This window comes from Elephantulus edwardii, unplaced genomic scaffold (genome assembly GCF_000299155.1).
Source record: "Elephantulus edwardii isolate Elephantulus edwardi_28Jun2011 unplaced genomic scaffold, EleEdw1.0 scaffold00023, whole genome shotgun sequence".
NCBI classification, from domain to species: Eukaryota; Metazoa; Chordata; class Mammalia; order Macroscelidea; family Macroscelididae; genus Elephantulus; species Elephantulus edwardii.
In genome coordinates, this window is record NW_006399773.1 from 22,004,255 (window position 1) to 22,031,826 (window position 27,572).

The window sequence follows — 27,572 nt, forward strand, 5'->3', positions numbered from 1 at the left end:
TTGAGTCTCCTGCGATGTATAAGCAACCCTTTCTGTGTACAGCAGCTCTGAACCCTTCCCTGTCCTGAGCCTGTCTCACTAACTCCAACACACCAACCCCATTGTCCCAGTTAATGTATCAGTAGTTTGTGTGTTTTTTCTTCCTGGAGTTGAAATGTGACATTCTTTTTTTTCTTTTGTTTTCTTTTAACCTTGTAATAGATGACCCACATTTTTTAATTTGTGTTACTCTTGGTATAGTGGTGTAAATACTCAGCTGCTAATAGTTTTGATTAAAGCTCATAAAGAAAATCACAGAATGTAAAAAATAGGGGTCTGAACTCTATGTGGTCAGAAAAGATCTTCCAGAGGTAGGAACTTTGTAGGGCAGTGTTTTTTTTAGTGATTCATGCCATTCTTTCTTTAATTTGAACCACTTGTAGATACGAGTTGTTGTTGTTAGTTGCTGTTGATTCAGTGCAAATTCACAGTGCATCAAAGTACACAGAAGAGACTGCTGCACAGTTTTCAGGGAGTATTTTGGGGGACACAATTCAATCTATAGCAGTGATCTGCTGAAACAGGTTTGCTGATCATTTCCTGAGGGAACTTCCATTGGAGTTGAATCACCAACCTTTGTGCAGGTGACACAACCCTGCCTGCTGAAACTGAAGAGGAGCTGAAGCACCTGCTGCAGAGGGTCAAGGACTGCAGCCTCTAGTATGGATTGAGGCTCAATGTCAAGAAGACAAAGATTCTCACCACTGGACCAATTGGCAGCATCAGGATGGATGGTGAAGAGATAGAGATTGAGATTGTACACAGCTTTAGTTTGCTTGGCTCCACAGTCAACAGTCTTGGCACCAGTAGCCAGGAAATTAGAAGGCACATTGCCATGGGAAAGTCTGCTGTTAGGGACCTCTCCAAAGTACTGAAGAGCAGTGGTATCTCTCTGGAGACTAAGGTGCGTTTGATACAGGCCATGGTCTTCACAATCACTTGTTATGCATCAGAGAGTTGGACAATGACCAAGGAGGATAGAAGGAGAATTGATGCCTTTGAGCTGTGGTGCTGGAGAAGAGTATTGAGAATACCATGGACTACTAGAAAAACAAACAGATTTGTCCTGGAGAGGGTTAAACCGGGTGGCTCCTTGGAGGCAAGGATTCTGAAGCTCCGTCTAACATACTTTGGACATGTTGTGAGGAGAGACCAGTTCTTGGAGAAGGACATCATGCATGGGAAGGACATCATGCGTGGGAGGGTGGATGGACAGCGCAGGAGGGGAAGGCCCTCTATGAGGTGGATTGATTCAGTGACTAGGATAATCGGGATGGGAGTGTCAGAGATGGTGCGATTGGCACAGGACAGAGCAGAGTTTAGGGCTGTTGTTCATAGGGTCTCTGAGTCGCAAGTGACTCGACGGCACATAACAATAACAACAACAATGATGTGTCGATACCATATTTTTCTGGATCTAGTGTTTAACTTATCACTTAAATATTACTGTTCCATAAATTCAGCCTGTAGACTTTTTCTTATATTACAGATTCATGCTTGATGTGCTCTGTCTACTCTGACCTCAGCTGCCACCTAGACTTTTGAATCTCCAGATTTATATATTCATTTCACTCTAGGATATCCGTATACTCTGAGGACCATAATGACTTCCAACTGGGGAATAATATTCTGGCAATCATATTTGTGTGGAAACAGAGGCTAAAATTATGTTCTTAAATTGAGAAGCAAATATTAGACTGTTGTTATTAGGTTGACCTGTATAGAGTTACACATATGTTCAGTTGTCTTTTAGTTAAATGTATATACCATGATTTTTTTTTAATCTGTTTTGTAGTGTTTTCTTAGCTGCATTCCTTATTGTTTTTCCTCTAGTTTGGTGCCTTGCCAGCTGGTACAAGTACCTCTTTGATCCTGTCAAAAGAAGATGGGGATGGCCACTCAGCAGTCCCTCCCCCTCCCCCACCTCCTCCTCCGCCTCCTCCTCTTCCAGGATTGCCCATGCTGCCAGGTGGCCTTGTGCCTCCACCACCGCCCCTTGGGTTTCTTAGCGGACAAAACCCTTCTCCAATCCTGCCATTTGGATTGAAACCCAAGAAAGAATTTAAACCTGAAACCAGCATGAGAAGATTGAATTGGTTAAAGGTAAAGTGAAAAGAAACGTGGAAACGTATGCTCTTGTTAGGATTTAAACTGAATTTTAGACTTACTTATATACAATTTCTAATTTGAACCATAATGAAAGTGACATTAAATAAAATGGAATTTCCCAAAGAGTTATGAGACAAAGCCATTTGCTATTGATGAAGTCTTTTTGGTTTATAGAGGCAGAAGTTGATGTTGGATCGATAGGATTTGACTTGATAATTCAACACTCTGATAACTGAAGGCTGTGCTTATAAGGAGTGTTTGTTAAAAGTACAAAAAAATGAGTAGTCTTCTGAACATTTTCTATATTATTACTTCTGGGAAAAATATTACTTGAGAAGTGATATTTAGAGTATAGGAATTCTGAACCAAACGTTTTCAACCACCTACAACTTATTTTCAGAACTCTTGCTCAAAATACAAGGCCTAAGTAATAATTTATTCAGAGCTGGGGCATAGGCTTTAGTTTTGAGTAATTTCTACTGAAAATCTACAACAGTTTATTTGGTAATATTAAGACCTTTATTATTTGAGAGGAGGGCTGACATAGAAGTGGCCTAATATTTTATAGTTATATTTATTTCTATTAAGTTGCCTCTGATGCATGTTAGTATACCCCTTTCCCAGGGTGCAATATGATATAAATGCTCTAGATTTTATGTTTGATGAGAAGGGATTAAATTTGTAATAGAAAAGGGAAAGAACGAGAGGGCTATTTTCAAGTATTCTAATTCTTTAGTTTCATCTTTCTTTGTTCTCCAATCTTGTTTTCTGTCAGCTTTCAGAAGGATAGAGAAAATGTCTTCACTTAAATGCCACTATGGTTCTGGATTGCAGTTTTACTTTACTCATTAAATGGGAGTTCGTGATTGACAGTAGAAAAGCTGGAATCCCTGGTCCTAGAGTTGAGATGGTAGAAGGTTGTGGTGTTAAACTAAAGGCTGTACTTAATCTCCTAGCCAGTCTATGTGAGAAATGTGGAAAGTCTCCTCCTCTGCAATTTATAGCCTTGGAAATTAACTGAAGGTTCAGCTATAAGTCAAAATCCACTTGGCAGCAATGAGTGAGAAAGAGGAATAAGATATTTGAAAAGTTGCCCTTATGGCATGGTATTTGTTATATACTGTAGAGTAAAAACAGCCCCATAACTTATATCCACTGGCTTTTCCGAGGCACAGAGTAGATTGTACAGAAGATTGCCCATCTTTTTCCAAGGGAGCAGCCGGTGGACTTGAATCACATGCCTTTCTGTTGGCTGTGGAGCTCCTTGTCACTGTGCCAAGGAAAAGTAAGGGGTTTAAATTCACCAGCAGTTCTGTAGAAAAAAAAGATAGTCATTCTTCTGTTGTAAAGCTTTACGGCTCTGGAGACGCAGTGGAAGATCACTGTGTGTCTGAACAGACTTGATGGAGGTGGTTTATGTGACATTTAAGTAGTACCTGGGACACAGATTGCGGCTACTATGTGAAAGGGCCGTAGTTGCAGTCTGTTTGCTGCTTTGGGTGGAAAGCTGCAGCAGTGTAATTCTACAAAGATTTTTGTCTTGGAAACTAGTGAGCAGTTCTGGTCTATCTCATTATGATAAGAGTTGCAGTCTAGTCTGTAACAATGACTTTGATACAGGTGTGGAGACATTTAGCATCAGCCATCTGGACTGTCATACAAGATATCCAATGGCAGTTCTGCCATGTGTACTGTGAGATCACCAAATTTATTGACCTATTTTGAAGGTAAATAGAAGAGATTATATATATTCCAAATTATATATTTAGGAGAAATCTCTTCCCTTTAGTTTTTCCCTTTTTTCACTCATTTATTTATTTAGTACATAACTTATTCATGCAATAAATGTATACTTAGTATCTAGGTACTGCTTTTTAAGGGAACCCTAATAGTTTAATGATTAAGCATTCAACTGGTAACCAAAACATCAGTGGTTCAAACCCATTGGCTGTTGCGTGAGGACAAATGCAGCAGTTGGCTCTGATAAAATCGGAAATCCTGTGCAGCAGCTCTGCTCAGGTTCACTGTCTGTTGGAATTCAGCTCGACGGCCATGAGTTTGGTTTGGCTTGAATGGTATTCTAATATGCCACTTTCCTTTATTTACTACAAAATACCCTGAGAAAGTGCTTTTCATATGCAGCTTTGCCAGATTGTGCCCCTTTGCCAGCTGCTTTCTGCCAGGTGTATTGCAGAGAGAAGATTTCATGGTTTTATGGCCTTGGGAAGTACTGCATACTATATCTTGTACATCAGTAATGCTGGTGGCCATTATTAGAGTCTCTGAGAAATGCAATTGAGAACAAACAAGTTAAACATCATTCTACTTAGCATCACTCCAGCCATATGATTGTGGAACCTTTCCCCCCTAATAAAACGTGTTGTTCTTGAGTTCCAGTGAGTCAGATCGCTGACCCTCCCATGGTTTTTCAGAGGCAGTACATTGCCTAGGAATAGACTGCTTATCTTTGTCCTGCTGAGTACACATTTGAACCATATACTTTTCCTTTAACAGAGCAATTCCTTATTGTTAAGCCACCAGAGCTCCCATAAAAAAAACAACACCTTGTTCTTGTTAAGTGCTATTGACTCATAGGCAACTCATAGCGACCCTATGAACGAAAGTCCTTGACACTTGCTTGTGCGATTTTCATCCTTTCCCCAGGTTCATAGGGTTTCCAGAGGCAAGCTATTTATGGAAGTAGATGCCACTCCTGTTTCCAAGCTTGTTTCAACTGGGGATCGCCACCAAACACTGTCTTCCATGGGTAACCGTTGTCACATTTGACACATCAGTGTCAGTGTTCAGCTTCACAGCAATCACAAGTTACCTCTGTCTGGCAAGTGGACACACCTGGGCTATACAACCTAGAAGACGGTTTACACAAAAACATTGAAAAACAGGCCTTAAGGCCATGGATTAGTCTCACCCATCTTTGGCTTGGCAGTATTGCTTTTGGTCCACTAGACCAACAGGTTTCTCTCTGTGTTGTTAAGTGCCGTCAAGTCGTAGGTGACTCATAACGACCCTATGAACGAAAGTCCTCGACACTTGCGTGGGCGACTTTCATCCTTTCTCCAGGTTCGTAGGGTTTAGCATCCTTTGAAACTTACGGTTGAACATACTTTGGAGAACCATCTTACAGGAATAAACATACTTCGACTGCTGTCGAGCCCTGTGTCTGTGCGTCACACTTAGACAGGTGAATCATCCAGTTGTTTATTAATCAGTCTTCTCTCTGATTGCAGATCAGACCTCAGGAAATGACAGAAAACTGTTTCTGGATAAAAGTAAATGAAAACAAGTATGAAAATGTAGATTTTCTTTTTAAACTAGAGAATACATTTTGTTGCCAACAAAAAGGTAAGTTTGACATTTTAGTTATTCATGAGTTAACTTTTTGTAATTCAGGGCTGCTACTTTTTATATACTAACCTCTAAAAAGAATTACATTAACAGTCTCATACATGATTTTTTTATATTATTAAGAGGAAATGAAACAATCTAATGAAATGTTTAATAAGAGCAAACGTTTTTATACTGATACATCAAAGATTCAACTTGTTGAATGTACATAGTGAGTACAAACTTTGTTAATTTTTCTATATGATACCTTTTCTTGGAGATAATCCACTGGGATCAATCTTAACTTTTTAACAGAGTAGATCTTAATCTGAAAGCACATTCCCTTCAGGCATTAGTGTTTTTAGGAATGATTGAGTTCGTGCACAGCTCATGCTGCCCCCATTTGTAAAACAGAAGAAAATGCTGTCGGATCTTGTACCTTTTCTTGATGGGTTATGGGCCAGGTCTTTGTAATCTTTAGTGTTTTCATTGACTGATGTGTAGAAGTAAATAGCCAGACTATTTAAAATTTTTGGTCTTAAATTTGGAAAAGTTCCTCCGAAGTCTGTTCAGCAACACAGCCAAATGAAACATTGGTGGTGGCTGCCCATTGAGGCAGGCACATGGGTTAGTAACTGAAGATCGCTTGCATAAATGGTGAGGTTTCAACCACTGAAACACCAATAAAAAAAACAAAAAGCAAGCCACCAAATTAGAAAGATTCCTCTCATCTGAATTTTGCCACATCTTGATATAAAAAATTATTCACATAATTAATTGTTGTTCAACTTCAGTTTTGTTGAATCCGTTCTCACATAGCAACTCAGTTATACACAGATCCTAATGCTGCCATCGTCACAGTTGTCGCTGGGTTTGAGCTGTTGTGTCAATCTGTCTTGTTGAGGTTCTTCCTCTTTGTCGCTGATGCACTACTTTACCAATCATGACTTGACTTCTCCAGGGATTCGTCTGTTTTTTTTAAGCATGTGCAGAGAACTCATTCCTTCCTTTCTTCAAAAGAACTCCTTCTGTGACAGATTTCTTATCCAGCAATCCATGGTATAATCAATATGCTTTGCTAATTCAGATGCATCTTCTTAGATTTCCCTTATTCACTTACTGGTCAGCTTTTGCTTGTTTATGAGCCACTTGAAAATTGATGGGTTCTCTTTAGTTTTTACTGTTTGTTTTCCACTGACTGATTTTGTTGGGTTTTTTGAAAGCAGGTTGGGAAATCCTTATTCCTAATCTCTACTGAGGGAGCTCTGGAAGTGCAGTCTGAAGGGGGTTTGCCGGTCAGCACGTCTCGAGCGATTTCAGTCCACCAGCCACTGTGAGGGGAAAGCTGAGCAGTCTCCTCTGTGCAATTTAGAGTTGCCAAAAATCTGTTGAAGGATCAGCTCTGAGCTGGTTCCGATTCAGTGGCAGTGAGTTTGATCAGTGCTATTTTGGAAGTTTTGCTGAAATTTGACCATTGGAGCGACGCTGTTAATACTTGAAATATAGATGGCATTGGTATGTTCATTGGAACATACCAGGCACCACAGTATTACAAACTGACAGACAGTAACTAACTGCAGAATTAACTAACAAATGGGCAAAAAGATGCAAGATAGTGAGTACATTAAAAGTAGACAGTAAATATCGACTGTTTGAAAAAGAAGTATATAAGTAGGGTCTAGGAATGGTCTTTTTGTTAACAGCAATAGCATTTTTTTCCCAAATTGTTTTGTGATAGTATTTAACTTTGAAGTATGTTTTTTTTGTGATTATTTTTAATAAATACTAAAGGCTTATTTTTAACTGGAAATTGCATTTATTTCATCCAATATTACATGCATATCACTAAACTCTACAATCTTAATTATCTATTACTATTGTTTTTTGCCATCAAGTCAGAACTAACTCATAGCTGATCCTTTAGTGGGTTTTCACAGGCAGGGAAGAGGCTGCTGATCTTTATTTCTGGGAGAAGATAGTGGGTTTGAAACAAATGTCTTTAGATTGACAGTCCAACTCCCTACTAGTAGGCTACTAGAGTACTGCTTTAAGAGAAATACTACAACCACTAGCTTTAAGAGGCCAATGTATTTTCTTAATATTTAAGAGGCTATGGATAAAATTTAAGAGGATATGGGATCTAAGGAAACCCTTTCTTTGTCATTTTTGGAGGAAGATCCTTATTGCCTTCCACATCTCATTTGTCTTGACTTTCATCTTTGTCAAGATGCTTCACAGCACAGGGACTGGAATCCAAGGGACTGATGCACTCTTGGTCTTTCTTGGAAGTCACTTCTCTCTGCTAACTTTTCCCCTGTTATCACTGCTTAGATAAAATTGTATGGCCACACCCTAGGGAAATTGAATCAGGGCTGTGATAGATTTAAGGATACTGCATCCATCCTACCCTTATGAGAAATCATAACAAAACTTCTGTTCTGTGCTATCTAGTGGGATCAGACTCATAGCTTCCACTCCAGTAGATTTTCTGAGGCTGTAAATCAAAGGGGAGGAGATTGCCCATTACATCATTCCATATCACATATCCATGACATCCACATACACTGCCACGTTAGCTTTTGCATTATGTGTAAAGTTTACATTTTAATTCTGTAGCCCAAGACACTTAACTTGGTTTAGACATTATCTATTAATCTTTAGAAAGACCTGTTTCACTATAGAGTTATTTATGCTTCTGGACTCATTGAAAACAGAGAGAGCTGGCTAAGATTGTAGGAAGGAGAAGTAAGGAACATGATATGTAAAAGGGAAGAATTGAGTTAAATTGCCTACTGTGTTCTAAGTACTATGCTTAGATACTACTTTATTCATACTCTTCACCTTGATTGTACAGCAACCAGGGAATGCTGGAAGATTCATTAAAAATGGATCCTTTGAAAAACATTGCAGAAACAATTGAAAATTAACATTATAGATAATTATAAATTAAGAAAGCTTTCTAGATTTGCGGTAAATCCAAAACCTTTAACAGGTGTTTTTAAGCACCATTATTCATGTTTAAAATTTAAAAAATTTTATATATTTAGGTCTCTGAAAATAGAATTTTCTCACCAAGCCTACCTTTGGAAAACTGATGAAGTAAGCAGATCTTAATTTCCCCTTTTGATTATGGCGAATGAAAATTTTCTTCTTTGAATAAAATTAGTGCACTCTTCAGGCAATCAAGGAAAATATATGGCAGTTAAAAAGTGTATTTACATGTAAAACACTTTAGAATTTCAGATTTCATAATCTGGAATTGATTAGTTTCCCCTTTGCTTTCCCTGTTGGCAAGAATGGTGGTACCGAAAAGCTATTTCTACCATCTAGCTTCTCCCTCTCCCCCCCTTTACTTTGATTACTTTCTTAATTAATGAGGCTCAAAAGGGAAACTTGTTAGCATGTCTTTAATTTAGCTGTAGTTTTAACCCTAAATGAAATAATTGGACCTTTAAAAAATTCTTAAGTCATCTAACTTTAGCCTTGAGATTCAAGGCTGGGGGCAGGGGAAGATCTGTTTGCCTAATCTAATAGTTACAAAGATCAAAATGAGAATCACTTTGTAAATATTCTATACTTCTTCCTCTCTCTGCCTTTGACCATGATGTCCCCCCTCCCTGTAATGCCCGTCACTTGTCTTGGAGCTTGGTAGAATCCCGTGACTTCTTTTGTCTCAGTTCAAATGCTGCCTTTCTATAAATGTGGCTATTTTCCAAGGTGAGCAGAAATAGGTGCAAAAACCTAGTTTTGTTATCCTGAGTATTGCCAACATTCCAAGATGCAAATGGTAGTAGAGTTGTGAAGATGACTATTTTATCTCTACATTTTTAAGAATAGTTCCTAGAAAGCATTGAGGACCTCCAAAGATTGGCTTATGGCTAGAGCTCTGAAGTATAATGTGTAATGTTATTGGGCTGCTAACCAAAAAGTTTGGAAGTTTGAACTCACCATCTACTCTGTGGGGCAAAGATGGTCAGTCTCTTTTTGTACCATTATTTTAAGGCAATTTCTTATTAGCGTTGGAAACCTAGGGAAGGGGCACTGTATTTACAATCTACTGAATGGCAGTGAGTTTGTTTTTACGTTGTTTTGGTTTGGTTTGGATTTGCATATAGTAATGCTATGAGTTGGAAATGACTCAACTGCAGTAGATTTGACTTTTGGTTTAAGTGTGCTTTTCAACATTACTAATAATTGAGTGGAATGAAACTAAACATCAAGAAGACAAAGATCTCACCACTGGGCCACTTGACAGCACCATGATGAATGGAAAAGTGATTGAGATTGTTAACAGTTACAACAATCAACACTCTTGGCACCCTTCATGGTCACTCATTTTGTATAATATTCATGAGTTCTTTGCTTTTCAATGCAGCATAGTATTCCATTGTGTGAATATACCACAGCTTTTCTATCCATTTGTTTGTTGATGGGCACTTGGGTTGTTTCCAACTCTTTGCTTTTGTGGACAAAGCTGCAATAAACGTGGGTGTGCATATACCTACCATGGTGGCAGTTATGGTTTCTTTAGGGTATATTCCCAGTAGTTGAATAACTGGGTCAGATGGTATTTCTATTTCCGACTTTTTGAGAAAGTGCATTACTTCCTTCCATAGTGGGTGCACCATTTTACACTCCCACCAACAGTGAATAAGGGTTCCAGTTTCTTTGCAACCTTGCCAGCAATTGCTGTTTGCTGTCCTGTTGAATTTTGCTATTCTTCCTGGGATAAGATGATATCTCATAGTTTTGATTTGCATCTCTCTTAGAGCTAGAGATTTTTTTTTATTATTAAATTTTATTAGTATTAATGAACATTTACAGGGATTTTGGGTTTTCATTCCTTCATTGCTGTACCATTCTCTCTAACCTCTTCCCCAGTTTGTTCTTCTTCCCCCGCCCTCCGAATGTCTGTTTTAATTGTCCAATTGCCACAGTGCTTGTCAAAACCAGTTCTGTTTAATCTCCTTTGTCAGTGTGTCCTTTGCCATTCCCTATCACTCCTCCCTGAGAGAGACTTCACCCTGATTCATAAGGGAAAGGGGATGGCGTATTCTCTTAGCTACTTCCTGCTGAAAAGGGACGCTGTGGGTTTCAGGGTGAAGATCTTCTCTCACTACTCTAAAGGGCCCCTTTGGCAGTAGGAAACACATAGACTATTATGGAGATTGATTTTGGAATTTAGATGCACTGTTATTAATTGTGCTTAGCCGTACATGTTCATATCCTTGAAGATGTATCATGGGGGTGTTGCAACCTAGAAGACAAATTTAACTACCAAGTTACAAGTACATGAGTCAAAAATTATGGAAAAGTAAAAGAAAAGATTTTTTCATTGTTTTACAAACCCTCCCCCAGGTCCCCTCCACCATGTAGCCATTGCTCTAGACTCCTGTGATGACAGAAATACCTAGTCACATATCTCTTTTAAACAGTTTTCTCCCTCCTCTATTTCAGTGCAGTATACATGAACCCATCTAACTCAGTCTCTCCCCAACCCCGAGGTTAGTTCCATTCTACAACAGTGGCATCATGCAATATTTGTCCTTTTGTGACTGGGATATTTCACTCAGCATAATGTTCTCCAGAGTCAACCATTTTGAATAATATTGGATGAGTTCCTTGTTTTTCAATGCAGCATAGTATTCCATTGTGAAAATATACCACAGCTTCTCTAGCCATTCATTTGTTGATGGGCACTTAGGTTGTTTCCAACTCCTTGCTATTGTGAACAAAGCTGCAATAAACATGGGAGTGCATATATCTGCTTGGATGTCAGCTATGGCCTCTTCAGGGTATATTCCTAGTAGCATCTCTCTTAGAGGTAGAGATTTTTTTCCCCTGTGTTTGTTCAAATCTGAATGTCTTCTTTGATGAAGTATCTGTTCATATCCTGCACCCGTTGGTGAGGACTTTTGTTTATTTGATGTTGAGCTTCAGTTCATATTGAAGACTACAGTCCTTGACCTAGTAATGTGTTATTTAATAGCAAGTATCTACTTTGCTATTTCTCTGTTATAAGTTTTCAGATACATCATAGCTTTCCATAATTTAAATACTTCTGGAAATATATAGGTATATGTTTGCAGATGGTCTTTTTACTCTCCTTCTACTTTCCCCCCCTTTTCTACATTTGTCTTCCACTATTCAAGCCAACAGATACATATAGTATGTAGCAAATAATATCATATCTCTTGCATGCAGAATATTGTTGAAGATAATTTAAATACTACTAGAATAGTACATTGTCAGGGTACTATTAGAAATTTAGGCTGGCTTTAGAAAAGGCCACAGCACCAGTGATATCTTTATTGATTTCAGATGGATCCTGGCTGAGGAAAGCAGAGCTTATAACAAGAGAATGTCTATTTACATTTTATTGACTATGCAAAGGCTGTGTGGATCATAACAAATTGTGACTAACATATAGAACAATGGGAATTCAGAAACTTAATTGCATTAATGAAAAATCTATATCTAGAACAAGAAATTGTTTGTCTGAATGGAGCAAGGAAACCTTGCATGGCTTAAAATTAGGAAGGGTGTGCATCGGCATTGTATCCTTTCGCTACACCTATTCAATCTGTATGGTGAGCAAATAGTTCGTGAAGCTGGACTCTGAAGAAGAATATAGCATTAGGATTGGAGGACATATCTTCAACAGACTCAACCTATATTATGACACAAATTGCTGAGGAGGATATGAAATGCTTGCTGCAGAAGGTCAAGGAACACTATATTCTTTGATATGGATTAAATTTCCTCATCAAAGAAACAAAGGTCCTCACCACAGACTCAACAGTCAACATTATGATAGATAAAGAATTGAAACTGTCAGTTATTTCCTCTTGATTATATTAATAATTAGCACCGTTGGCACCAGTAGTCAAGAAATCAAGGAATGTATTGCATTGGACAAGTCTGCTGTAAGGAAAGGTACCTCTCCCAAATACAGAAATGCAGTTATGTCAGTTTGGAGATTAATGTTCACCAGATCCAGTCCATGGTCTTCTTTCTCAGTCATCTGCTACATATCAGAAAGCCGGACAGTGAATAATGGTGACAGAAGAAGAATTGATGCCTTTGAATTTTGGTGCTGGAGAAGAGTACTGAATATCTCCTTGATTGCCAAAAGGACAAACGGATATATCTTGGTAAAACTGCAACCAGAGTGTTCTTTGGAGGCCAAAAGGGTGAAGCTTTGCCTTGTATTCTTTGGACATGTTTCTAAACGAGCCTATTTCTTGAAAAGCGACATCATACATCATGTGGAGTTGGTGAAGGAGAAGACAACTTCCATAAGATGGATTGACTCAGTGACTGTAGCAGTGGAGTTTAGAGTGTCCAAATTATGGAGAATGATACAAGATAGGCTGGGTTCAGGTCAGCTGTTCATAGGGTTACTATGAGTCCTATTCTATAGCCCCCAACAATATCCAAAATTTTATGTCAGTCAGTAGGTTTGATGTTGATGATAGTGTTGGAAACCATAATCCTATTATGTAAAATGTGGCTGATTGAGTGTTGCTTTTACAGTCTTAATGAAATTCAGTCAAGCTATCATTTGAAGTATGAGCTTGAAAAATGAGTAATAAATGCTGATTTTGGTTTTAGAAGAGACTGCCATAGTTTACTATCTTCAGCTTCTGTTTAGACTTAACAAGGTTATAAAAAACATTGTTTATATATGTCTTGGAAATTTAATCACAATATTCATATATTGAACATTTGGTATCATCAAAATAATGCTAATGACCTGCGTATTTTTACCAGATTGGAAGCATATGTTGGTTAATTTTTACAGGCTGTTGGAAAATGTATTAAAATATACTAACAGGTTATTGGTGTTAGGTTTGTCAAACAAAATTATTATTAATTATGTTTATTATTCACAGACTGTTAACTTAATAAGGATTAAAGGACTTTTTGAAACTATGTGAATAATCTACTTCTGCTAGACTGATTTATTATGAAAATGTGATTCTGCAATTGTAAGCTTTCTGAAGTAATCTCATTTTGTAACAGGTGCATCATATTTGCCAGATAGGGACAATAAACTGGTTTATAAATAATTTCTCCAATGAACAGTTATGGCATATAGAAACAGTTAATGGATTGTGTACTTAAAAGCAAATCATGCTTAGAGTTCTGACATCATAGTTCAGTGGACAAAGTATTGAGGTTGGGATGAATTAGGGATTAACACAAGGACTTGGCTGGGTTCAGGATTTCATTTTTTATTTCAAACACAATATTGCTCTGAATGAATAAAAGTATATGAATTTTTTTTAAAACTGCCTCATAAGTGTACATTATAATTTATATAAAAGATTTATTTCTTGAGACTGTTAATAAAGAGATAATTCCAACATGAATACATGTTATCTTAAGTATTCTAAATGCTTCTGCAAAGGGAATTTGAACAAATGCCAATTTGGAAAGGTTTGGGAGGATGTCATTGGAGAATTAAATGTTTTGCTAAAGAATTTTCATTTGGTACTTGTCTGTGACAGCGTCTTAAAAGGATTAGAGTCTTAAGGTAATTATGAACTGGTTAGCTTTGCCATCAGAAAATATCTCATTGATGCTAATTATGTTATATCTTTTGCTGGATGGCTGAAGAAACAGAAATTTATTCTGGATGTAGAACGGAAAATACACCCTTAAAAGAAAGGCTTACCTAGAGAAACAGAAGATATTCAAGTCTAGATTTTCAAATCATACTTTGTTGCACGCACTTTGGAATAGTGTGATTGCAATTTTAAAGTTCTCTTTAAATACCTATTTCTTGTATAATGTACAAAACTAAAAGTTCATTGATAATGAGTTGGAATTGCCTCTTCTTCAGCTTTTCAGAGCTTCAAATCACATGGAAAGATACTGCCCATCTTTTTTCAGTGAGACAACTAAGGTATTCAGACTTCCTCTCTTTGGGGTTGATAGCTTAACTTCTTCCCCATTGGGCCACCAGAGCTCCTTAATTTATAATTATAATGTACAGATGCCAAATATAGAAAAGAGGCTCGAGATGTATGTAAAGAGGACCTACTCACGGCAGTAAAACAAATTCTGATTCGTTGTGACCCTCCATGACTGTTTTCCAAGCCTGTAAAGCTTTAACAGGAAGTAATGGCCTACCTTTTCTTCTTGGAGTTGCTAGTGGATTCAAACTGCTCACCTGTGCAACATCTAATGTATTAGTGCTCTGAATATCATGTATAGGGGACAAATGTGTTTAATCATAAACATGTAATCATAGACTCTTCACTTCTACCCAATCACTTTGTTTCATTAGAGAAAAGAATAGCAATAGGCATTGGATTCATCTCAAGTTGCTGGACCCTTGGTTGACTGAGGATGATATCTTTTTTTCCATTCTAAAAATTCGTACTGATATTTTAATTTTGAAACAGTTTTACAGAACCTACCTATAACTATCATAATGTAAAAATATGGGAAAGCTGTTACTTTCTATTGTTAGTGCACAACTTTTTCTCTTCTCAAGATTGCTTTTCTTTTCACATGTCTGTTACCTTGTTCCCCATTGGAGTTTGATTGTTCATTATGCACTTTCTCAGCTCATATAAACAGTCCTCTTTTTTGTCTGTGTCTTGTTCGGTGACTTAGAAGTTTCATTTGTGATTAAAACAAATTCTTGTTCACTTAAAATAGAAATGAAGCTCCTCCTTCCTAATTTACTATTTCTATCTGAAAACTAATCACTCTCTCTGTGTAGTATTTGCCTAATTTGGAAGAGACCCTGGTCATCATCTTAACTTGAATTCCATTCTTGGAGAGCAGGAAGGGTTCTGATGTTACTGACACAAGTAAATTCAGAAGACTTCTTGCTGAAATACATAATATAGGAATTTGAAATTAAATACATTTTGGAATTAATGTTTTTATCACTGAAAGTCTTCTGTGGAAAAATAACTATGCATTTTGTAAGTTTGAATATCAAAAGTTAGATTTTTTAAGGTAATTATATTTATGTGCTTAAATAAGCTGTTTTGCTTTTCTTTTGGATTCTCCTATGGTTACACTATCTCTGTACAAGCCCTTGTAATATAGATTTCAGTGAACACAATCTTGCTCATATTTCAGAGTGTCTGACTAGGGAACCATTTTTAGGAACTTTTGCCTCTAGCTTGTTTAGATGCATGTGTGTGTCTTTCAAATTCAGACACAGTTAAAGGTCAGAGGGCCTCAGTTTGAGGTGAACATTGTTAAGAATTCAGAGACCTCTGAACTCTGAGAAAAATATAATCTCTTTCAGAGAATCTTTTGTTTTCCTAATATATTTATTTTATTTTATTATTTTTGTGTGTGTACCATCCAGTCAGATCTGACTGGTACAGGAGGAAATTGTCCCTCTTTCTCTAGCAGAGCATCTGGTTGATTTGAACTGCACACCTCTGGGATTGCAGTGCGGCTTCCTGCCACTAGGCCACCAGAGCTCCCTGTTTTCCTAATCTTTTTAACAGACTCCTGTGGAGTTCACTAACCTTTAATTAAAATTTAGCTTTGCCTTCATTTATTAATTGTTGTTATTATGTGCAGTCAAGTCCCTTGCAACTCATGTCACAAGTCTGTACAAGAGCTCGAAACCCTGCTCTGTCCTGAGCCAATCTCACTGTCTCTGACCTACTTAACCTTATTCCCCCCCCCCCAGTTACTGGATCCGTCCGTTTCATCCAGTGTCCTTCTCTCCTGCGCTGTCCCTCCACTCTTCTAAGCATGATGTCCTTATCCTCCTGGAAACATGCCTGAAGTATGTGAGACTGAGCTTCAAAATTTTTACTTCCAGGAAGCAGCGTGGTCTCACACCTTTGTTTGTTCTCTTGGCCGTCCATAGTATGCTCAATACTCTTTTCCAGCACCACAACTCGAAGACATCGATTCTTCTTCTATCATCCTTAATCATTGTCTAACTCTCTGATAAATAGCAAGTAAATGTGAAGACCATGGCTTGGATCAGACACCTTAGTCTCTGACTGACATTGTTGCTCTTCAGCACTTTGGAAAGGTCGCTGACAGCAGATTTTCCCAGTTGACTTAGGTTTCTGATTTCCTGATTTTGCAAACAGTGTTGATTTTGGAACCACACAAGGGAAAATTTTTAACAATCTCAATCGCTTCTCCATTTGTCATGATGCACCAGCTCAGTGGTGGGAATATTTGCTTTCTTGAAATTTAGCTTCATTCCATATTGAAGACTGCTGTCCTTGATCTTCTGCAATGAATGTCTCAGGTCCTCCTCAGTTTCAGCAAGCAAGATTGTCCCATTTGCATAACGATGTCACATTCCTCATTATAAAGTCCAGCATTCCTAATGATCTGTTCAGCATATATATTGAAAAGATATGGAGATAGGCTGCATCTCTGATGCAACACCTTTCCAGATTTTGAACCATGAAGTCTTTCTTTTCTGTGTTTTAATGGTTGCTTCATGGTCCAAGTATAGGCTTCGTATGAACAATCTAATGTTCTGGGGTTTCCATTCTTTTTTTTTCCCTTTGGTTTCCATTCTTTTCTATGTCATCCACAATTTGTTGTGATCCAAAACATCAATGCCTTTGCATAGTCAGTGAAACACAGATAGACATTCCTCTGGTACTCTTTTCTTTCTGCCCAGATCCATTTGACATTGTCGTTAATGTCTCTAGTGCCATGATCGCTTCTAAACCCAGCTTGTATTTCTGATATTACTCTTATTGTTTCATATTTTCCACAGTCACCTGCATCACCATTCATTGAAATGGCCATAAATGTGGATTTCTTTTACGTTTGTTGGCTAGCCAGGCATCTGTCTTCTAAATTTCTTGACATAAATGAGTGCTAGAGTATAGCATTGGATCTGTTTGTTGAAACATCTCAATTGGCATTTTGTCTATTGTTTTTTGCTAGTACCTTCCGTTCACCTTCCTTCCTTCTTCCTTCAATACCATTAGTCCTATGTCATATGGTACTTCCTGAAGTGGTTGTATGTTGACTAATTTTTTTTTTTAAATAGCGTGACTCTGTATCCATCCTGGCTTTTTTGATGCTTCTTATCTAATATTTTGCCCACTTCCAGTGCTGCTGTGAGCTGAGCAATAAGTAAGGATGTTGTTGTTGTTGTTGTTGTTTGGTGCCGTCGAGTCATAGACGACTCATAGCGACCCTATGAACGAACGGCCTGAGCACTGTTCATACATAGTTTCCGGAGGCAAGCCATTTCCGAAGTGGATGCCGCTCCTGCTTCCAGGCTTGATTTAGTCAGGAAGCTCCAGCCAACTCTGTCCACCATGGGTACCTATTACCACGATTGGCACATCACTCTCACAGTGTTCAACATCACAGCAATACGAGTTCCTTTTGTACAGCAACTCACAGACCAGTGGTATACCACCTAGAAGAACACTGTGCAGGCAGATTGCTCCTTAGAAACAAAGATGAGAGCTTTGTCTATCATATTTGGGCATGTTGCTAGGCGAGGCGAATCCTTAGAGAAGGACACCATGTTTTGGAAGGTAGAGGAATGACAAAAGAAAGACCTTTAACCAGGTGGACTGACACAGTGACTGGAGTAACGGGCTCAAGTGAGTCAGAAATTGTGAGAATGGCCCAGGATAGAGCAAGATTCAGACCTGTTACTCACAGTTACTCTAAGTCATACTCAACTTGACAGCATCTAACAATATCAGCTGTCTTACTTGGAGTGGAAAGGTAAAACATGCCACAATCAAATAGATTCTGCCTCATAGTATTGTCCTCTAGGGGAAAGTTCCGTTGCCTCAGGTTTTCAATACTAGAAATCTTTTTTGGAAGCATATTGCCCCATCTTTGTTCCTTGGTGTAGCTTGCTTGGAAAGGTAAGGGTACCTTTTCAACCTGTATGCAGAGCAGATTGTCCGAGAGGCTGGGCTCAATGAGGAGAAGTGTGGCGTCAGGATTGGTGGAAGATCTAGTAACAATCTGTGTTATGCAGATGACACAACCCTGCTTGCTGAAACTGAGGAGGACCTCATGCACTTGCTGCGGAGGGTCAAGGACTGCAGCCTTCAGTATGGACTAAGGCTCAATGTCAAAAAGACAAAGATTCTCACCACTGGACCAATAGGTAGCATTAGGCGAAGGGATTAAGATTGTTCACAGCTTCAGTTTACTCGGCCCCACCGTCAACACTCTTGGCAGCAGCAGCCAGGAAGTAAAAAAACGTATTGCTGTGTCTGGAGACTAAGGTCTGCCTGATACAGGCCATGGTCTTTGCAATTACTTGTTATGCATCAGAGAGTTGGACAATGACTAGGGAGGATAGAAGGAGAATTGGTGCCTTTGAACTGTGGTGCTGGAGAAGAGTATTGAATGTACCCTGGACTGCCAAGAAAACAAACAGATTCATCCTAGAGAGGGTTAAACCAGGCTACTCCTTGGAGGCAAGGATTCTGGGGCTTCATCTGACATACTTTGGACATGTTGTAAGGAGAAACAGGTCCTTGGAGAGTGAAATCATGCTTGGTACGGTGAAGGGACAGCACAGGAGGGGAAGACCCTCTATGAAGTGGATTGGTTCAGTGACTGGGGTGATCGGGATGGGTGTGTCAGAGGCAGTGCGATTGGCATAGGATAGAGCAGGATTTAGCGCTGTTGTACATGGGGTTGGTATGAGTAGCAAACGACTCGATAGCACATAAGAGCATAACAACAACAACAAGGGTAGAAAAATTAGAAGACCAACAAAAAAGATCTTAGACTATGATGCAAACATAACAGAATCTCAGCTAGTCTAATTTTGTATTTTAAAGCAAAGAGTGCCTGTTAAAGGCTTCCTACCCCTAAAATCCAAATGTATTGCTATCCAGTTGATTCTCACTCATGGTATTCCTCTATGCACTTTTTAAGGCATTAAATATTTTAAAGAGGAGACTATCTCTTCTCCTCCTGAAGCAACTGGTGGATTTGAACTACTCACCTTTCATAGCGACTTAACCTGGTTGAGCATCTATGGTCATGGCCAGTTGATGCTTTGTGTTTGTCCAAGGATGGTATTTTTCCCCTCAACAGCTAAAGAGCATTCTTTCTATCTATCTATTCATTCTTTTTTTTAAATGTGTGTACCGTCAAATTGGATCTGACTGGTACAGGAGGCGATTGTTCCTCCTTCTTCAGCAGAGCATCTGATGGATTTGAACTGCGCACCTCTGGGATTGCAGGGCAGTTTCCTACCACTAGGCCACCAGAGCTCGCCTAAAGAGCATTCTTAAGGTCCTCATAGCTTGAACTTGTTATCTATAGATTAGCCAACCTAAATGTAGTACATTCACTAGAGTGAAAAGTTCGTTATTTATTTTTAATATTTTTTAATCTTTCAAAAAAACTTCAGATCATCATTTATATATACCATATGTTGTACGTGTGTTCTGTGTTTTAGGCCATCAGTGGTAAGCATTTTATTTTGAAAAATTCTTTCTTAAAGGGAGGTCCGAGTAGTCATCTCAATTGGTCCTTGCTGCTTTAAACATATTGGTGCTTTCATTTCAGTGTCATTTGATTTCTTTCAAATTTTAAGGACTTTATTAATTTAAAATTATATGAATAGGTATCCTCATCATCTGTCTGCCAGTGGGGCTCATGACACAAAAGGCAAAACTTCTTCATGCAGCCTTTATAATTTGTAGGTGCGGGCCTCGACCTGCACTTTGATTCTTTGCCTTTGTGTTATTTTATAAGGAGATCTTTCATCTAACTTAACAATGTTTTCAGTTTCTTTCTTTTTAAAGATTTTTTTAAATTGTGAATTTAACGAAAGTTTACAGTAAGAGCTGGCTTTTAATTTCATCATTGTTGCACGTTCCCTCCCTTTCCTCCTTTTCCCCTTCCCCAGTCCACTTTCCAGTGTACCTCTTTTATTTTTAAAGGGAGTTACAGCCTCAAGCCATCCATTTTTAAATCTCACTTTACCAAACCATTTTAATGCATTTGCTGGTAAAAGTATTTATATTGGCTAGGAAAATATGAAACTCACTATTTAAGTGGACAGTAATATGATAGCAATCACAATGTAAATTTTAAGCAATAAATGTTTACTTCATATATATTGGAGGGTTTTTTTATATCCCCAAAATGTCCCTACCATGAAGCCAAGTAAAATATTGTATGCATTTTATCTATAAGTACATTCTTCAATAGAAGTTCTGCCAAAGGAACAGCAGCTCTGAACAGAATACAGATCTGAAGCTACAGCCATTGCTGTCTTCTGCTCTGCCATGCTGCTGCTCTGATTAAAAGAAATTCTATTATGTTTTATTTAAAGTACTCTTCTTTGATTTAAAATAATTTCCCTCTCATCTCCTGCCACCTTACCACTGCCCCACAGCAGTGTGCCCTTATCCCACAAGTTGTATTAAAGGCTTTAAAAACTTGCCTTTTTTTATTAAGACCCTCTTTCATCATTTTGTACCTCTTTTCACTTCTGTAAGTATTTGAGCTGTAAATACTAACATCATGCTGTGGCATGTGCACGGGAAGGGAGAAACTCTGTGGTATGCCCCCTAGATGTGTGAGACCCTGACTTTTACAGCTGTGGACTTTCCCCCTCTAAGCTCAGGGAGATAAACCCATCTCATGAAGTGATCGTGTGTATTATATGATGTGATGAATATTTTAAGAAGCTTTGACAGTGCTTGGCTCATTGTAGTTGTTCAGGAAATATTAGCTGAATTTAAAAATAAAGACTACAAGGCTCATCTTTATTAGTAAAATTTTGCTTGCCTTGTCTAAATATTCTGTAATAGTAACTTAAATGACTCTGACAACATTTACCGTACTTCCCAATGAAATACCCCAAACAGCACATCTACCATGTTAACTGATCTGTGTTAGTATACAGTTTCAGGACTTGGATAACTCTGGTCCATAGCCTTAGCTTTTGGGAGTTCTGGTGGGTTAGGGGTAAGGAGTTGTGCTGGCAATTGAAAGGCAGACAGTTTGAATCCACCAACTTTTCCACAAGTGAAAGTTGGGTATTATCCTTTAATGAGATTTACAGCATCTGAAAACTCACTGGAGAGTCAGTTATGTGTCAGTTCTGAGCTTAACAATAACATATTATTATCTTTAGAAAATGACTTATATATACCCTATTTCTTCTATGTTTGTCTGTCTTCTAGAATCCCTGTAAAACAACTCAATGCCTTCATGTTGGAACCAACAGCTGACCCTCCAGCAGGTTTTGCTCCTGTGGAGCAGATGTTAGATTTGAACCCCCTTTTTTTGGGTTGGCAGTCCAATTTCTTATCCATTAGGCCACTAGAGCTCCTTTTGAAGGCTCTAGGTAGCTCAATTGATTAAAAATCTAACTACCAGCCAAAAGATTGGCTGTGAACTCATCCAGAGGCTCTTTGGAAAATAGACCTGGTAATCAATCTGCTTCTGAAAGAGCATGGCTTTGAAACCACTATTGTTTTTCTTGTGCATTCTGGAGTTGGGCCCGATTTAAAGCTGACCATCCAGGAAGTTTTCATGAAGTAAATCACGCTAGAGTTGATTTGCCCATCTTTCTCCTGTGAAGCAGCTGATGAGTACAGACACATTGGAGCACTTCTGTTCTACACATGTAAATTTGCCATGAGTTAAAATGTGACTTGATGGCAATTAACAATGTATTTTATTGCCAAATACATTATATTCAGGAATACAGAGATAAGGGCTTTATAAAAATTACTTTTAAAATTAACATTTTTATTGTTTTAGTAAAAAATTATTTTAAAATTCTTCTGATTTTCCTTTCTGTTTTTGAGTCATTCATGTAGTTGGGATGCAGTAAAATTTTTAAGTTGATGAATTTGAAATGCTGACGTTTTTATTCATGTCATGACTTCTTTGTCGTGATTTCATTTTAGAGCATGCTGTTAGGTGCCGTTGAGTCAAGTATGACTCATAGCAACACTGTGAACAAAAGATCTGAACCCTGTTCTGTCCTGCACCATCTTCATACTTCTGACACACAAGAGCCCATTGCAGCAGTCACCGTGTCAATCCATTTGGTTGAGGGTTTCTTCTTCACTGATCTTCTACCCTTCCCAGCATTATGTGTCATCCCCCCCCCCACACCCTAAGGTGACTTAAATTTGTTTTTAAGTTATCTCAGCTTGAGATATGCAAAGCGAGTTCTTTCCTTTTTCTTCCCTAAGTCCTGCTCTCTGTACATTCTATTATAATACTCTGCTTCCTCCTGTTCAGTTCTTTTTCTTAGGCTTATTTTCCTTTTGTTTTAGGTTCTCAATGCTCCAATGCAATCTTCTGACATCCATTTCAATTTTTTCCTTTTTCTTCTGTTTTTGTAATGATCTTTCATTATCTTCATAGATGATATCCTTGATATCATCCATAACTCATCTGTCTTTGATCATTGGTGTTCAGTGCCTCAAATCTATTCCTAAGATGATCTTGAAATTCAGATGGACTTGATTATCATAATAGTAACCTCCTTTGGACTTATTTTGTCATAGTATCAGAAAAGTAAGTTTCTGTGGAGTTACTTTAATTTTCCTTAGCCTCAATTTTAACTTGCAAATGAATAATTGATGGTCTGATCCACAGTCTGCTCTTAACCTAGTTTTAACTGCTGATAATTGAACTTCTCCAATGATTTCTTCCACAAATGTAGTTACTCTGATTCCTCTGCAGCACATCAGGTGAGATTTCATGGGTAATATTGTCACTTGTATCTTTGAAAAAGGTATTTGCAGTAAATAAATAATTTTAAATACAAAATTCTATCATTCTGTTTTCACTAGAAGAATGAGGATAGTTATAGTGGTGTAGTGGTAGAGCCCAGACTGGATGTCAGTTGAAATGAGGAAAAATAATAACAGGCATTGTTTGGTAGTTGGAACATGGAATATACATAGCTTGAATGTTGGAAAACTGGAAATTGTTAATGAAATGGAACACATGAACTTTGACATTATTCATATTTGAGATGAGATGGATTAGCTTTGACCACTTTGAATCAGATAATCATATGGTATACTATGCTGGGATTGAAAAACAGAAGAATGGTATTGCACTTATAGCAAAAAAGTAAATTTCAAGTTCTATCCTGAAATATAGTGTTGTGAGTGGTAGGACAATACCCATAGGCATACAAGGAAGACCCATTAACGGAAGAGGACAGGACTGATATTCAGATAAATGTTGCTACATATGGAGCCAAACAGGAAGAAATGGAGAATTTTTACCTAATCTTGCAATCTGAAATTAACCTAACATGCATTCAAGATGTGTTAATAATAATTGGTATCTGGAGTGCGACAGTAGGAAACAATGAGGAAGGGTAAATAGTTGGAAAATATGTGTTGGTGATAGAAATGAGGCTGGAAATAGAATGATTGAATTTTAGGGAATAGAGCTGCTGATTTCAATGATCTTCAGAAACTCTTTTAGTCCTTCACAAACCCTTACTAGCTCTTTTTTAAAAAGTTCCTTAAATTGTTGACAGTTATTTACAGTTTTAAAGATTCATGAGAATGGTGTCGATAGCTTAATAATGAAATTTGAATGCATTGAAATATGGAGAAATGGCTGATAAACAAATGAAGTGTCAACAATAGCTTATGGCATAAATTGTACCTCGAATACAAAACAATAATAGTAACTGTTTTCTTGGTTTTGTAGAATACTAGTAGAAGACTAAGAGTAAGAATATTTGTTTCTTCTCTAGTTGCATGGTACAATCCAGTGGCTTTTTAGTGGAATCAGTTGAAATTCTTTTAAATTCTCTCATTTTTGACTTACCAAAAATGTAATCTTTTTATAGTTTAAACAAATACTTGTTTCCTAAACTGGTGAGAGAGTAATTAAGGATATATATAATACTATACCATGGATGGCTAGGAAAACAAACAGGTTTGTAATGGAGAGGGTGAAGCCAGAATGCTCCTTCAAGGGAAGGATTCTGAAGCTTTGACATACTTTGGGTATGTTGCAAGGAGGGACTGGTCCTTGGAGAGGGACATCATGTTTGGCAGAGTGGAGGGTTGGTGCAGGAGAGGAAGACCCTCGATGAGATGGATTGATTGTGTGAGTGGAGTGGTGGGAATGGGTGTGTTTGAGACGGCGACGTTTGCACAGGATAGAGCAGTGTTTAGGGCTCTGGTACATACCATCGCCATGAGCTGCAAGCGACTTTATGGCACATAACAACAGTAACAACAACATATAACACCATGTCTTTGATTTATAGCTTACTTGAAAATGAGAACTGTTTTTATCTTTCTTTTTCTAAAGTAGCTTATCATGTGTTAGGAAATACGGTAAAACTCTTGAAGTGAAAAATACTCATCTAACAATATGACTTTTTTCTAAAAAATAATTTTATTTTACTAGTTTTAATGAACATTTACAGAGATTTTGGATCTCCATTCATTCATTTTTGCACTTTTTTCTCTACCTCCTCTCCTTTGCTCCTCTCTTTGAACAGCAAAAGATAAACTTCTTTGTTGGTATACAAGCCGCCTGCCCCAAATGCACTCCACTATGCAACCTTAATTCTGGATTCCTGTGATAATCATAATACCTTATATTATATCGCTTTTAAACTGTTTTCTCCCTCATCTTTATATTAAGTTTGTTTTTTTTTTCTTTATTCTCCTCCTCCCCAGGTAAATTACTTTAGATTTAACAAATTAAACACACAATTGTATTATCATAGGAGTCTGTTGGTTAGAAATCAAACATACATCTCTCTGGGCTTTCAATCTAAAGTTGAACAGAACTGTGTTCTTTTCTGGAGCCTCTTCAGGAAGGAATCATTTCCTTGCCTTACGGAGTTTCTACATTCCCTTCAGCTTCCTTGGTTTATGTCTCTCCATCTTCTAGGACAGGAGCTCAAGTCCTCAGGTTATTTTTCTCTCTGCTTCCCTGGTTAGGTGTCTCCTGAATCTGACCTCCTCAGGCAAGTTTTCCTTAAGGACTCAAGTGATTAAATTGTGTCCACTTGTAGGATGTCCTGTTCGTAGGATGTCAAGTTCCCTAACCTGTAACATGCAGAGTCCCATTTTCTACATAAGGTTAACTGTCTACAGGTTCCCGGGGTTAGGATGTCCGTATCTTTGGTGAAGGCAGCTAAGGGCCCAGGGGAACTCTATTGCTATAAAATAGAACATTCCACAAGATCCTTGTCTCTGTTAGTACTTTCTCATTCACATTTCGTTAGTAGTCTTGAGTTCTGCATTCTTTTTACAAGGATGCCATTTTAGATTTTGGGCTTTTTTTACTTTAATGTTTTGTTTTCTCTACTAAGTATTTATTGAGCTTGAGGTCTTTTCCAATATCATTAGAATGGTTAACAAACTTCTAAAGTTTTAGGAGAAATTCTTACATTGTTCTAAATCCTCACATAATTCTCTCATTCTTTATTTGATTATATTCTATTTTGTTAATGTGCAACAAATACCATAGTCTTTTTGTGAAATTGTTAAATTCTGAAAATGTACTTTTACTTTCATTTTTTTAAGTAGAAAATTCTCCAAAAATCTTAGAGAGTCATTGACATTTAATAACAAGTTGATTCTTACTGTTACTTAAACAAAAGTGTTAATTAAGAAAAAAGAATATATTATGTTTATATTCTTAACTTTTGGGCAATAACAGTTTCTGTATTACTTAATTTCTGAACTTGAACATTTAGGTACATTAAAAAAATACAGATTGCTAATTTTGTCTGTCTTTTGATGTTTCACAATATAATTTTACTAAAGAATGATATAATAGGAATATCAGAAGGAAAAACCTTTCCCTGCTCTTAGTATTTCTCAGGCCTAATAAGCACCTACAAATGAATATGAATATATAATTTCATTACACCCTGGGAAATATATGCCATTAAAAGTGCATATTTCACTGGATAGTTTAAAACACAGTAAATGAAAAGTTCATTTTAATTGGAAAACATTTCATCACCGAGGGTAATCACATTTATCAAAAGATCTAATACAACCACATTTCACAGAAAATAAGCAATTTATTTTAATTTAATTGTTGGCTCAGTCTTTTGCCAGTCTAGTCTTCTATCATCATATTGCCTTAGACTCGTGTTCCTGGAGCACGGTTCCTCTTCCTTCTTTAATCTTCTTTTCTTTTTCAATTAGAGAACCAATTATTTTTCAGGGTTTCACAGGTCACACTGGGACAGTTTGGCTCTCTGCTCCTGTAGCATAAGATGCAACTCAAGAGTGTTGAAATAGCCAATGAGATAACTGTGTTTGTTTTTAAAAAGAGAAATTATTAGTCTTTGCAGCTTTGCATTATACTCTATATTAGAACTATATTCTTTCTAAACAATATTTTTAGAAATTTTATTATGCTCTATATTGAACTTTATTTATCTTTGAATATGAGTTTATTTAAGTTGATTGGTTTACATAGCTGTAGGAAATATAGCAGTATTTTCAGTACCAGCGTCAAGCAAAGCTGCAGTTTCAATCAGCTTCCGTGTATTAACATGACTTTTATACGTTGTATGTTTATATACACGCACACACATACATAGATACATGGTGCTCTAGTGGCTTAGTGAAGGAAGTGCTCAACTACCAACCTGGAAAGGTTCACAGTTTGAACCTATCAGTCGATGCATGGGGAAAGATGTGACAGTTTGCTAAATATTCACAACTTTGGAAACCCTTTGGGACAAATCTGCTTTCTCTTGTAAGGTCACAATGAGTGAGAACTGACTTGTAGGCATTGTGTTTTTATTTGTATTTGTAGTTGATATATAGGCATGCAGATAATTCACCTAGTAAAACAAATTGTCACAGAAGTGTTGTGTCCCTAAGAACAAATCATAAATACAAGCAGATGTACAGATATGGCACAGGCTGCCTTTTCTGGATGTAGCTCTTCTACTGATAAGAATGAGAGTCCTAGAACTCTTAATTGTGCTCATCCAAAACCTAAACCAACATCAAGAAACCGTTGCCTGAATAGCAAAGGAACACTGCATAGTTTACAATCAAGAAAGTTTTGCATCAGGTCTGAGTCCTTTCTCCATACCTATTCAGTTTAAGGAAAGAATTTGAAATGTATGATGAAGA

General features: G+C 37.5%; 1 protein-coding gene across 1 annotated transcript in view; it reads left to right on the forward strand.

Moving 5' to 3' along the window:
* DIAPH3 (diaphanous-related formin 3) overlaps positions 1 to 27,572 on the forward strand; it is a 740,013-nt gene that overhangs the window by 250,249 nt on the left and 462,192 nt on the right. Inside the window, exons 16-17 of the mRNA XM_006882733.1 lie at positions 1,873 to 2,142; positions 5,397 to 5,511. Of these exons, the coding sequence (XP_006882795.1) occupies positions 1,873 to 2,142; positions 5,397 to 5,511 (385 nt within the window). The remainder of the gene's footprint in view (positions 1 to 1,872; positions 2,143 to 5,396; positions 5,512 to 27,572) is intronic.